This window comes from Salmo salar, chromosome 09, assembly GCF_965601325.2.
Source record: "Salmo salar chromosome 09, fSalSal1, whole genome shotgun sequence".
Lineage (NCBI taxonomy): Eukaryota > Metazoa > Chordata > Actinopteri > Salmoniformes > Salmonidae > Salmo > Salmo salar.
The window spans coordinates 78,667,175-78,681,627 of record NC_138299.1 but is presented as its reverse complement, the minus strand read 5'-3'; the positions used below and the strand labels follow the sequence as shown (position 1 = coordinate 78,681,627).

At 46.7% G+C, this 14,453-nt stretch overlaps 1 protein-coding gene across 1 annotated transcript in view; it reads left to right on the top strand.

The window, feature by feature from the left end:
- The first annotated feature begins 4,441 nt into the window (after positions 1-4,441).
- The window catches only part of LOC145850441 (protein diaphanous homolog 1), a 62,526-nt gene continuing 52,514 nt past the window's right edge, over positions 4,442-14,453 (top strand). Inside the window, exon 1 of the mRNA XM_082955511.1 lies at positions 4,442-4,504. Within this exon, the coding sequence (XP_082811637.1) occupies positions 4,442-4,504 (63 nt within the window). The remainder of the gene's footprint in view (positions 4,505-14,453) is intronic.

The following is a 14,453-nucleotide window of genomic DNA, read 5'->3' as shown; positions in this document are numbered from 1 at the left end:
CTACTGAAACAGATTGTCGTTTTGCTATGTTTTTGGGGAAGAACATTGTTAGCATCCATCAGCTAGCTCGCTTTTTTAATGACCAGCACTGTAGGTGCGCGAGACAACTTTACCAGCATCATAGCATACGTATCCATGAATCGTTACATATGAAATACGAGTGATACTGTAATCAATGTGTAATAACTATGTTAAAAAGTTCACGAACGCGTTAAATTATTGTGACGTGCAGTCATATTCAGGTCCTGATTGGTCAACAAGCTTATTTGACACATCAAATAGTGTTATTTGAAGTGTATCTTTTTTTACATTAAAAGACCCAAACGGTGTTCCATAGAAATCCTGGTTGAGAATGAAACGACTGAACAAATGAACAACCAAACAGCACAGCAAGTAAGTGAAAAAAATAGGTTTTGATAACGTTTTACTTGTAATGGGGACATATGTAAATGCCAACAAAATAACTTTGTGGTTAGTGTGGTTAGTGTGTGTGTGTGTGTGTGTGTGTGTAACCTTCATTTAACTAGGCAAGTCAGCTAAGAACAAATTCTTATTTACAATGACAGCCAAACCCGGACGACGCTGGGCCAATTGTGCGCCTCCCTATGGGACTCTCAATCACGGCTGGATGTGATACAGCCTGGATTCGGACCAAGGACTGTAGTGACGCCTCTTGCACTGAGATGCAGTGCCTTAGACCACTACGTCCATGTGTGTGTTAAATATTTAACTGTATTAGAATGCTTCAGGCCGCTAAAATTTAAGTATTGGTATCGGGTTTTTGGCAAGGAAAATATCGGTATCGGCCAAAAATGTCATTGGTGCATCACTATAGTCAATACAATTTCTTTGATGTTTTTAAATATATTTGAATGTTTGTAGCAGCTTTTTAAATGAGTACCTGCAGTTGACTTGTGCAATACGTTAGGAGATAAAGCATATTTGACATGAAGCTTACCGTAGTTCTCCAGAACAGTTGAGCCAGTCACGTGTTGGTTGTAAAGAGCACAACAGGAGAACGCGGGAGCTGGTGAGTCCATGGTGAGTCCATAGTGTTCTATCACAGTCTCTGTGCTGCGGAGAACATCAGGGGATGAAGTTACACATGCAATTCACTACTAAATGTTTGCCATCACATATCTTAACTGCTTTCTGACGTGTTTTAGAAGAGAAAGACTTATCTGTACAGCTACTGAGTAGAAAAAACAAAACAAATTAAAAACAGAATTAACATTGCTTTATTTTCTGAGATATAAAATAAACAATCATTTACAGCAAAAGAAACAGCAATGTTTTGAACATATCACTATTATAGACTCTAATGTTGTGATGATGGAAATGTAAAGCAAATGAAATAAACAATATTTTCCTGCAAAAGAAAAGACAGTGGTATAGAGCAACACGGGTGGGGCCTGCAGGTAGGCTGCAAAATGACTAACAGTTCTTAGCAGTTCTTCTGGAGAAAGATCAACATATTTGCCTTCTCTGGCAGAAGTCAGGACCTCTCCTGGCTTATTGTGTTCCCTGCAGTCAAATACCCTCTCGCTAGGGGTGGAGGAGGCTTGAGCACAGAGATAGCTTGTTGCAATGTTTGTGAGGAGGGGCAGAGTAGCTCTCTCCTCCCACCACCACATTTCTGTTTTACACTGTCCTGGTGTGGAGGACCTTCTGTTTTACACTGTCCTGGTGTGGAGGACCTTCTGTTTTACACTGTCCTGGTGTGGAGGACTTTCTGTTTTACACTGTCCTGGTGTGGAGGAACTTGTGTTTTACACTGTCCTGGTGTGGAGGACCTTCTGTTTTACACTGTCCTGGTGTGGAGGACCTTGTGTTTTACACTGTCCTGGTGTGGAGGACTTTCTGTTTTACACTGCCCTGGTGTGGAGGACTTTCTGTTTTACACTGTCCTGGTGTGGAGGACCTTCTGTTTTACACTGTCCTGGTGTGGAGGACCTTCTGTTTTACACTGTCCTGGTGTGGAGGACTTTCTGTTTTACACTGTCCTGGTGTGGAGGACCTTCTGTTTTACACTGCCCTGGTGTGGAGGACTTTCTGTTTTACACTGCCCTGGTGTGGAGGACTTTCTGTTTTACACTGTCCTGGTGTGGAGGACCTTCTGTTTTACACTGTCCTGGTGTGGAGGAACTTGTGTTTTACACTGTCCTGGTGTGGAGGAACTTGTGTTTTACACTGTCCTGGTGTGGAGGACCTTGTGTTTTACACTGTCCTGGTGTGGAGGACCTTCTGTTTTACACTGTCCTGGTGTGGAGGACCTTCTGTTTTACACTGTCCTGGTGTAGAGGACCTTCTGTTTTACACTGTCCTGGTGTGGAGGACCTTCTGTTTTACACTGTCCTGGTGTGGAGGACCTTCTGTTTTACACTGTCCTGGTGTGGAGGACTTTCTGTTTTACACTGTCCTGGTGTGGAGGACCTTGTGTTTTACACTGTCCTGGTGTGGAGGACCTTCTGTTTTACACTGTCCTGGTGTGGAGGACCTTGTGTTTTACACTGTCCTGGTGTGGAGGACCTTCTGTTTTACACTGTCCTGGTGTGGAGGACCTTCTGTTTTACACTGTCCTGGTGTGGAGGACTTTCTGTTTTACACTGTCCTGGTGTGGAGGAACTTGTGTTTTACACTGTCCTGGTGTGGAGGAACTTGTGTTTTACACTGTCCTGGTGTGGAGGACTTTCTGTTTTACACTGCCCTGGTGTGGAGGACTTTCTGTTTTACACTGTCCTGGTGTGGAGGACCTTCTGTTTTACACTGTCCTGGTGTGGAGGACCTTCTGTTTTACACTGTCCTGGTGTGGAGGAACTTGTGTTTTACACTGTCCTGGTGTGGAGGAACTTGTGTTTTACACTGTCCTGGTGTGGAGGAACTTGTGTTTTACACTGTCCTGGTGTGGAGGACCTTCTGTTTTACACTGTCCTGGTGTGGAGGACCTTCTGTTTTACACTGTCCTGGTGTGGAGGACCTTCTGTTTTACACTGTCCTGGTGTGGAGGACCTTCTGTTTTACACTGTCCTGGTGTGGAGGACCTTCTGTTTTACACTGTCCTGGTGTGGAGGATCTTCTCTTTTACACTGTCCTGGTGTGGAGGACCTTCTGTTTTACACTGTCCTGGTGTGGAGGACCTTCTGTTTTACACTGTCCTGGTGTGGAGGACCTTCTGTTTTACACTGTCCTGGTGTGGAGGACCTTCTGTTTTACACTGTCCTGGTGTAGAGGACCTTCTGTTTTACACTGTCCTGGTGTGGAGGACCTTCTGTTTTACACTGTCCTGGTGTGGAGGACCTTCTGTTTTACACTGTCCTGGTGTGGAGGACCTTCTGTTTTACACTGTCCTGGTGTGGAGGACCTTCTGTTTTACACTGTCCTGGTGTGGAGGACCTTGTGTTTTACACTGTCCTGGTGTGGAGGACCTTGTGTTTTACACTGTCCTGGTGTGGAGGACCTTGTGTTTTACACTGTCCTGGTGTGGAGGACCTTGTGTTTTACACTGTCCTGGTGTGGAGGACTTTCTGTTTTACACTGTCCTGGTGTGGAGGACCTTCTGTTTTACACTGTCCTGGTGTGGAGGACCTTCTGTTTTACACTGTCCTGGTGTGGAGGACCTTCTGTTTTACACTGTCCTGGTGTGGAGGACCTTCTGTTTTACACTGTCCTGGTGTGGAGGACCTTGTGTTTTACACTGTCCTGGTGTGGAGGACCTTCTGTTTTACACTGTCCTGGTGTGGAGGACCTTCTCTTTTACACTGTCCTGGTGTGGAGGACCTTCTGTTTTACACTGTCCTGGTGTGGAGGACCTTCTGTTTTACACTGTCCTGGTGTGGAGGACCTTGTGTTTTACACTGTCCTGGTGTGGAGGACTTTCTGTTTTACACTGTCCTGGTGTGGAGGACCTTCTGTTTTACACTGTCCTGGTGTGGAGGACCTTGTGTTTTACACTGTCCTGGTGTGGAGGACCTTCTGTTTCACACTGCCCTGGTGTGGAGGACCTTCTGTTTCACACTGCCCTGGTGTGGAGGACTTTCTGTTTTACACTGTCCTGGTGTGGAGGACCTTCTGTTTCACACTGCCCTGGTGTGGAGGACCTTCTGTTTTACACTGTCCTGGTGTGGAGGACCTTCTGTTTTACACTGTCCTGGTGTGGAGGACCTTCTGTTTTACACTGTCCTGGTGTGGAGGACTTTCTGTTTTACACTGTCCTGGTGTGGAGGACCTTCTGTTTTACACTGTCCTGGTGTGGAGGACCTTCTGTTTTACACTGTCCTGGTGTGGAGGACCTTCTGTTTTACACTGTCCTGGTGTGGAGGACCTTGTGTTTCACACTGCCCTGGTGTAGAGGACTTTCTGTTTTACACTGCCCTGGCTTGTGTAGTGCACTGTGACAGTGAGATAGTGGTCCTGACAGAGGCTGGTCCACCCGTCTGATGAGATGGCCAACTTTGGCACGTCCTTCAGCTCAGTGATCACATTGGCTATTGCCAACCCACACCAGGTAGGAATGAATGTGTCACTGAGGTAACTCCTGGAGGGAGGGGTATATTTGGGGTTGAGGGCCTTGCTCATCTCCCTACAGGGGAAAAAAAAGAGTTTTCTTGTGTTGAATTATCCTTATTGTGTTGTTGTGTATTGTGGAGTGATGAGACTAACATACAACCCTTTTATACTACTATATCCTAAACATGAATCCAACTCAATATATACTGACAGACTGTTGCCTAAAGCCCTTGGACTCCACTGTTGCAAAGGGGTGAAGGTATTTCACTATGAACTTAGCCACAGCTAGGTGTCACTCATTCACCCTCTCCTCAGTCATCCTCCCACTAGCTGCCAGCGTGAAGGGGCTTTGGGCTTGTCTTTGGCTTGGACCAGCTGTGTTAGAGGGAGGAGTGGGTTGGTTCATTGTAGCTGCAACTTTAACAAAAAAGTTTCAAAATCTTTAAATGTGTGATTTGAATTTCTGGTTGGTTACTTTTCATCATGGACCCATGTTCTCATAATCTAGTTAACTGTGTGTGTGTGCTCTAGGCTGCTAGCATACATACCTAACGGAGATCAGGCAGCGAGAGATGAACTACGAGCTAGCCAGTCAAACTGTTTCTCTGCCTGTACAAGATGCACTTTCCATAGAGGTTTGGACAGATTGCTCGTGTTTCCAGCCCTTACAAGCAAAAGTCTTGTTGCACTTGTGGCAACGAGCGCTGTCAGCATCGACTCTGGTGAAGCGTAACCACACTACTGAACATTTAGTTCTCTCCGCCATGGTCACTAGTTAAGAGCAGGGTCTTTCGTGTGTGTGTGTGTGTGTGTGTGTGTGTGTGTGTGTGTGTGTGTGTGTGTGGACGTGACAAAGATCTCTCTTCTGGATTGGGAATAGTGAAAATGCATCATAGATGAATGTCTTAATCTTACTGCAAATTAGAAATGGTTGGTGAGCTAAAATGTGCACGATAACGTTTATGTAGCAATAATAAATAGGAAATGTATTTTCTTAATTTCTCCAGTACCGAAAGCAGAACCCATAACGTCAGAGCTTATCGATACTACGGTCTTTCATAATTTAGACCCGGGGCCCGTTTAATGCCGGGTTTCGGTACCCATCCCTAATCACAACTTTGTTCATTTGCACAATTTCTCTCGTTCACTTTCACTTGTAAATGTCCACACTCACCGAAAATGACATTCGGTAGCTGCTAGCTATGCTTATATAACTAACTTTATGAGCAGGATCTGCCTGTCTTTGCAATTAGGGTATGTTCATTTTCGCTCGTTAACATTTAGCTAACAGCGTCTGTGTGATTTTGTTAACATGTTTATAAGGGGCCCAATGGGCTTTTTTGTTGTTGCGTTTTTAGCACCCTCTTGTGTGCTCTGCCAGTAATACCATAAATCCCGGGATGGCAGAAGAACGGTATGACTGTATATAAATCTGTATACCGCCCAAGCCTAGTGTTTGTGTGCATATCAGTATGGGTAATGGGTTCCATCCTCTCTTTACTCTGTCTGCTTGTGTCTTTTGCTCCGTCGCTCTCCATCTACTGCCATCACATCTGAGCCCCAATGAGAGGAAGAGAGTGTGTATCCATCGCTGTCTTTCACTGTGTTTGTGTGAATCAGTAAATGCACCAAGGAGTTAAATGGTAAGTTCATACAGCTGTCAGCTCTGCGGTTCCTCTGTGAGCCTCAACACAGGCTGACACACTCACTGAGCCGTGACACTACAAAAGAGATCCTTAGCTATACACACACGCACACACACACAAGCGCTCACCACCTTCTCATTGTAGGTACAGCTACATTCTGCTCCACACACCATAAACAGGGCTGAGGTCTAGGCAGTCTGTAAAGGCCTCTAAGTGTGGGTGTGTGTCTCTCTCTCTCTCTCTTCCTTGTTCTCTCGCTCTGCCTCTCTGTGCATATGTCTCATTGCTGAAGCATCTGTCTGTGGCAGCGTTGGTGTGTAAGGCTCTCTGGAGCTAACTGATGCTTTAATGCCCACCTGACTGGATCACACACACTGTGGTGTCTCTGTAGTAGACCAACCGGATCACACACACTAGATATTTTACAGTACTCTAATCCAGTTGAGAAAGGACATGGAGGCTACTCTCTTGGGATGCTTCTGTGTGTCTGTTGGTTTTGTGTGCCCATGTAATTGTGTCCAAGGGTTTCGGAGACAGATGTTTTAGGAGAGGATTTATGTGTAAAGGGGGGTTGGGTTAGAGGGAATACCATTGTGTGTTTGTTAAAGGGTGGGTGTTAAGGCTGGAATGCATGCTAGAAACACCTCCGGAGTGGTCCCTCCCGTAGGGGAGTTTCAGCGATGGGACAAGACTGTAACTACCTCTTGGAAATCACGAGATTGGGAGGAAAAGGGGTGAAATAATGAACACCTCAGGATCTGGCAACCCGTGGGAGGTGTAACGTGTTGGAAAGGGCAAGCTAGTTAGCGGAGCGAGCTAGTAGTGTTTCAATCGGTGACGTCACTCGCTCTGAGATGGGTAACGATGCTTCGTAGGATGTGTTCAGAGGGTCTCAGGTTCAGGCCCAGGTTGGGGCAAGGAGAGGGACAGAAGGAACACTGTTAAAGAGGCATTGAGGGTCTAACCAGTGGTCATCAGAGTCAAACGGTTTGGACTCCCATCGTAGGATATATCTGTGTACCTGGCAACTTCTAGACTGGGTCTCAACCTCCACAGCACTGGGACCAGGATCTCGTGTGTGTGTGTGTGTGTGTGTGTGTGTGTGTGTGTGTGTGTGTGTGTGTGTGTGTGTGTGTGTGTGTGTGTGTGTGTGTGTGTGTGTGTGTGTGTGTGTGTGTGTGTGTGTGTGTGTGTGTGTGTGTGTGGTGTGTGTGTGTGATGTATGTATGTATGTATGTATGTATGTATGTATGTATGTGTGTATATATATATATATATATATATATGTATATATATATATATATATATAAAAACAAGGAAAGTTCTCCCTCGTTGGGACATTTTTCAAGTCCCCAAGAGGATAAAAGCTATTTAAACTTAGGGGTTAGGGTTACAATAAGGATAATGGGTTAGTGGTAAGGGTTACGGGTTAGGATTAGGGTTACAATAAGGATAATGGGTAAGGGTTACGGGTTTAGGTTAGGATTAGGGGTTAGGTTTAGGGTTACAATAAGGATAATGGGTTAGTGGTAAGGGTTACGGGTTTAGGTTAGGATTAGGGGTTAGGTTTAGGGTTACAATAAGGATAATGGGTTAGTGGTAAGGGTTACGGGTTTAGGTTAGGATTAGGGGTTAGGTTTAGGGTTACAATAAGGATAATGGGTTAGTGGTAAGGGTTACGGGTTTAGGTTAGGATTAGGGGTTAGGGAAAATGATTTTTTCCCCCGCGCTCTAGCGACTCCTTGAGCCGGGCCCAGCGCCTGCAGGCTGACTTCAGTTGAACGGTGTTTCCTCCGAAGTCCGAGGTGTTTCCTCCGACACATTCGTGCAGCTGGCATCCGTGTTAAGCAAGCGGGGGTTAAGAAGCACGGCTTGGCGGGTCATGTTTCAGAGGACGCATGAGTCGACCTTCGCCTCTCCCGCTTGACCTCAGCTTCTGCTCTCTGCGAGGGCTGAGATGTCCATCCATTGACTTTTCTTCCCGCTGTACATGTCGGGGGGATGCTGTTCATGAGGACATATTGTTCCGTCTCACGATTCCCGAGCATGAAACAGCACAGGGGATGTACAGTGTGCTGCGTGGCTATATTGACGATGAACAGATTCCATGGGATGGAATGGTGAGCTTTTCCACAGATGGGGCTCCATCTATGGTGGGCAGGCCTCTACACTCTAGTTATGAATGTGTCTCCCTCTGCCGTATGGACACATTGTATGATACACCGAGAGCAACTGGCGGCAAAAGAGCTGAGCACAGAACTGTTGAGAGATACTGCAGCAGGTAACTTCGATTGTAAACTAGGTCAAACCACATCCTCTGCACGCCTGTTCACTAAACTATGTGGAGATATGAGATCAGAGCATGATGTTGTTCTTGGTGGTTATCGAGGGGGAGTGTTGGAAACAGTTTTAGCATTGACAGAGGATCTGTTGTCATTCAATCAATGACTTGGTTGACTTTCTGTGTAAAGAAAAGAAAATGTCTCTGCCTGTGTAACAGCCATATTTGGAAAACTAAACGAACTGAAGGCAAGCATACTCTGAATCCAGTGATTCAGTCACTCATCTGTAGAATGTTTTTGTATTTCCCTCGGAGGGTCTTTGAAAAGATTCCCTCTGCTGTGCATGTTTGTAACAGAAAACTGTGTCAGTAAGTGTCTCACACGAGGGATGACTGCTCACCTCCAACGCTTGGAAGAGCACTTTGGGACCTACTTCCCAATCTGTTTGACTGTGATCCTGGCTCAGTTGACATGCCGGTGAGTGAAATCCAACAGCTGACCGAGGTGTCATGTGACCGAATGCTGCAGACAACTCATTCATGGGTCACCAGTGAGGAGTTTTGGTTCCTGACTCCAAGGGAATACCCTGTGGTCTCCCTCAGAGCATTACAGCTAGTTGTACCCTTCACCAGCTCATATCTGTATGAAGCTGGATTCAGTGCTAAGACAGAGTATCGATCCAGGTTGGATGTGACACACCCATCTCATTAGTGCTGGTGAGATAAGATTCATTATTTCAGACTCATTTGCAATTGATTGTCATAGCCCCACATTAAAAGTTTGTGATGGTGAGTTGAGAAGACAATCAGACAGACTGTTAGAATGTTTTGAAATTGACTCCCATAGCCCCCCCCCCAAAAAAAGTGAACATTGGCTGTTAATTACAGAATTTTAAGACATCAAAATAGGGTCGTAGGTCAAGAAAGTTTGGCAACCACTGCTCTAGAGGAAATTCCACTAGTCCTGGTCCCAGTGACTCTCTCACACACACACAGCTACTGTATGTGGGTCCCCTTTATGATGGAAGAGGAGAGCAGGGGCCCCGTTTTAGCTGTTGGATTAAAGCTTGTGTTCCTGATCATCTGTGGCAGGCAGACAGTCACTAGCTAGCTGTTCGTAGCTAATCCTTGTGATTGAGGCCAGGTCTCACTGGAGCTGTCCTCTTTCTTACCTCTATCTCTCTTTCCTCCTCTCTCACCCCCTCAACTCCTCCTCATACCCTCCTCTCTTCCTCCTCCTCCTCATCCCTGGCTGACAATAACCATAAGTACAGTCTTTGGTGGCTTGAAGAGTTTCTATCTGATTCTCAACTGTGCATTGTGTCGTGCAAAGAGTGTGACATTTTAAATGGTAGTCTCTCTCTCTCTGCCAGGGGCCAATAGAACCAGCTGGAACTGGCCCTCTGCCTCTTCATCTCATTGTGTGTGTGTGTGTGTGTGTGTGTGTGTGTGTGTGTGTGTGTGTGTGTGTGTGTGTGTGTGTGTGTGTGTGTGTGTGTGTGTGTGTGTGTGTGTGTGTGTGTGTGTGTGTGTGTGTGTGTGTGTGTGTGTCAGTCCGTTTCCACCATGTGGTCAGCTCCTGACTGCTAATCAAGCCTGCGACGGAGAGAAATAGCTAGAAGGGATGTAGGTAGAGAGAGCTAGAGGGGCTGTAGGGAGGGGGAGCTAGAGGGGAGAGGGGGAGCTGGAGGGGAGAGGGGGAGCTAGACGGGAGGGAAGGAGAGGGGAAGCGAGGGGGATGGGGGATGATGGAGCGAGAGGTGATGATGGAGGGAGGGGATGATGGAGAGAGCGAGGGGGATGATGGATGGATGGAAGGAGGGAGAGCGAGAGGGGATGGATGGAGGGAGAGCGAGAGGGGATTATGAGGAGGGAGAGCGGGAGGGAAAGCGAGAGGGGATGGGAGGGAGAGCGGGAGGGAAAGCGAGAGGGGATGGGAGGGAGAGCGAGCGAGAGGGGAGGGAGAGCGAGCGAGAGGGGAGGGAGAGGGGGGGGGATGATGGAGAGAGCGAGAGGGGAGTGGATGATGGCGCAGGGGAGAGCGAGAGGAGGGAGAGCGAGAGGGGATGATGGGGAGGGAGCGAGGGAGGGAGAGCAAGAGGGGAGTGGAGGGAGAGCGGGAGGGAGAGGGGAGGGAGAGCGATGGGGGAGGGAGAGCAAGGGGGAGGGGAGGGAGCAAGAGGGGAGGGAGAGCGAGAGGGGAGTGGATGATGGTGCAGGGGAGAGCGAGAGGAGGGAGAGCGAGAGGGGATGATGGAGGGAGAGCGAGAGGGGATGATGGAGGGAGAGCGAGAGGGGATGATGGAGGGAGAGCGAGAGGGGATTGGGAGGGAGAGCAAGAGGGGAGGGAGAGGGGGAGCGAGAGGAGATGGGTGAGGGAGAGCAAGAGGGGAGGGAGAGCGAGAGGGGAGGGGATGATGGAGAGAGCGAGAGGGGAGGGGATGATGGCGGAGGGGGAGGGAGAGCGAGAGGGGAGGAAGGGAGGAAGAGCGAGAGGGGGGAGGGAGAGCGAGAGGGGGGGAGGGGATGATGGAGCGAGAGGGGGGATGATGGAGCGAGAGGGGAAGGGATGATGGAGCGAGCGAGAGGGGAGGGAGGGAGAGCAAAAGGGGATGGAGGGAGGGAGGGAGAGCGAGCGAGAGGGGATGGATGGAGGGAGAAAGGGAGATGGGATGATGAGGGAGAGCGAGAGAGGAGGAAGGGAGAGCGAGAGGGGAGGAAGGGAGAGCGAGAGGGGAGGAAGGGAGAGCGAGAGGGGATGGATAGAGCGAGGGAGCAATAGTGCTTTCCTTTGTCCTTGCTGAAGCAGAGGAGGAGAAGCAGACGAATCGGATGTAGACGGATGACAGAAACAGAGGGAAAGGATGAATAACAAAGGATGAATGTGCACACTCCTCTTGTGACAAGCTTTTAACTTCTCTATGGCCAGTGGGACGATTTCGTCCCACCTACGTAACAGCCAGTGGAATCCCGTGGCGCGTTATTCAAATACCTTAGAAATGCTATTACTTCAATTTCTCAAACATATGACTATTATACACCATTTTAAAGACAAGACTCTCGTTAATCTAACCACACTGTCCGATTTCAAAAAGGCTTTACAACGAAAGCAAAACATTTAGATTATGTCAGCAGAGTACCCAGCCAGAAATAATAAGACACCCATTTTTCAAGCTAGCATATAATGTCACAAAAACCCAGAAGACAGCTAAATGTAGCACTAACCTTTGATGATCTTCATCAGATGACACACCTAGGACATTATGTTATACAATACATGCATGTTTTGTTCAATCAAGTTCATATTTATATCAAAAACCAGCTTTTTACATTAGCATGTGACGTTCAGAACTAGCATACCCCCCGCAAACTTCCGGTGAATTTACTAAAAATGTACTAAATTACTCACGATAAACGTTCACAAAAAGCATAACAATTATTTTAAGAATTATAGATACAGAACTCCTCTATGCACTCGATATGTCAGATTTTAAAATAGCTTTTCGGTGAAAGCACATTTTGCAATATTCTCAGTAGATAGCCCGGCATCACAGGGCTAGCTATTTAGACACCCAGCAAGTTTAGCACTCACCAAAGTCAGATTTACTATAAGAAAAATGTTGCTCTCTCTCACTTTGTTTAGTGTGGTGCTCTCTCTCCCCTCTCACTTTTAGTGTGGTGCTCTCTCTCTCACTTTTAGTGTTGTCCTCTCTCTCTCCCTCTCACACTTTGTTTAGTGTGGTGCTCTCTCTCTCTCACTTTGTTTAGTGTGGTTCTCTCTTTCTCTTTGTTTAGTGTGGTGCTCTCTCTCTCTTTGTTTAGTGTGGTGCTCTCTCTCTCACTTTGTTTAGTGTGGTGCTCTCTCTCTCTCTCACTTTGTTTTAGTGTGGTGCTCTCTCTCACTTTGTTTTAGTGTGGTGCTCTCTCTCACTTTGTTTTAGTGTGGTGCTCTCTCTCTCTTTCTTTAGTGTGGTTCTCTCTCTCTCTTTCTTTAGTGTGGTTCTCTCTCTCTCTTTGTTTAGTGTGGTGCTCTCTCTCTCACTTTGTTTAGTGTGGTGCTCTCTCTCTCACTTTGTTTTAGTGTGGTGCTCTCTCTCTCACTTTGTTTAGTGTGGTGCTCTCTCACTTCGTTTTAGTGTGGTGCTCTCTATTTAGTGTGGTGCTCTCTCTCTCTTTATTTAGTGTGGTGCTCTCTCTCTCTTTATTTAGTGTGGTGCTCTCTCTCTCTATTTAGTGTGGTGCTCTCTCTCTCTCTTTATTTAGTGTGGTGCTCTCTCTTTCACTTTGTTTAGTGTGGTGCTCTCTCTCTCTCTTTGTTTAGTGTGGTGCTCTCTCTCTCTCTCTTTATTTAGTGTGGTGCTCTCTCTCTATTTAGTGTGGTGCTCTCTCTCTCTATTTAGTGTGGTGCTCTCTCTCTCTTTATTTAGTGTGGTGCTCTCTCTCTCTATTTAGTGTGGTGCTCTCTCTCTCTATTTAGTGTGGTGCTCTCTCTCTCTTTCACTTTGTTTAGTGTGGTGCTCTCTCTCTCTCTCTCTCTCTCTCTTTATTTAGTGTGGTGCTCTCTCTCTCTTTCACTTTGTTTAGTGTGGTGCTCTCTCTCTCTTTCACTTTGTTTAGTGTGGTGCTCTCTCTTTCTTTCACTTTATTTTAGTGTGGTGCTCTCTCTCTCTCTCACTTTGTTTTAGTGTGGTGCTCTCTCTCTCTTTCACTTTGTTTAGTGTGGTGCTCTCTCTCTCTTTCACTTTGTTTAGTGTGATGCTCTCTCTCTCTCTCACTTTGTTTTAGTGTGGTGCTCTCTCTCTCTTTCACTTTGTTTAGTGTGGTGCTCTCTCTCTCTTTCACTTTGTTTAGTGTGGTGCTCTCTCTCTCTTTCACTTTGTTTAGTGTGGTGCTCTCTCTCTCACACTTTGTTTAGTGTGGTGCTCTCTCTCTCACACTTTGTTTAGTGTGGTGCTCTCTCTCTCTCTCACTTTGTTTAGTGTTGTGCTCTCTCTTTCTCTCACTTTGTTTTAGTGTGGTGCTCTCTCACTTTGTTTTAGTGTGGTGCTCTCTCTCTCTCTTTTAGTGTGGTGCTCTCTCTCTCTTTATTTAGTGTGGTGCTCTCTCTCTATTTAGTGTGGTGCTCTCTCTCTCTCTTTATTTAGTGTGGTGCTCTCTCTCTCTCTCTTATTTAGTGTGGTGCTCTCTCTCTTTCACTTTGTTTAGTGTGGTGCTCTCTCTCTCTTTCACTTTGTTTAGTGTGGTGCTCTCTCTCTTTATTTAGTGTGGTGCTCTCTCTCTTTCACTTTGTTTAGTGTGGTGCTCTCTCTCTCTTTCACTTTGTTTAGTGTGGTGCTCTCTCTCACTTTGTTTAGTGTGGTGCTCTCTCTCTCACACTTTTAGTGTGGTGCTCTCTCTCACTTTGTTTTGTGTGGTGCTCTCTCTCCCACTCTCTCACACTTTGTGTGGTGCTCTCTCTCTCACTTTTAGTGTGGTGCTTTCTCTCTCTCTCTCTCTCTCTCTCTCTCACACTTTGTTTAGTATGGTGCTCTCTCTCTCTCACTTTGTTTAGTGTGGTGCTCTCTATCGCTCTCTTTGTTAAGTGTGGTGCTCTCTCTCTCTTTGTTTAGTGTGGTGCTCTCTCTCTTTGTTTAGTGTGGTGCTCTCTCTCATTCTCTCACACTTTTAGTGTGGTGCTTTCTCTCTCTTTGTTTAGTGTGGTGCTCTCTCTCTCTTTGTTAGGTGTGGTGCTCTCTCTCTCTCTCTTTGTTTAGTGTGGTGCTCTCTCTCTCTCTCTCACACTTTGTTTAGTGTGGTGCTCTCTCTCTCTTTGTTTAGTGTGGTGCTCTCTCTCTCTTTGTTTAGTGTGGTGCTCTCTCTCTCTCTCACACTTTGTTTAGTGTGGTGCTTTCTCTCTCTCTCACTTTGTTTAGTGTGGTGCTCTCTCTCTTTCTTTAGTGTGGTGCTCTCTCTCTCACTTTTAGTGTGGTGCTTTCTCTCTCTCTCACTTTGTTTAGTGTGGTGCTCTCTCTCTCTCACTT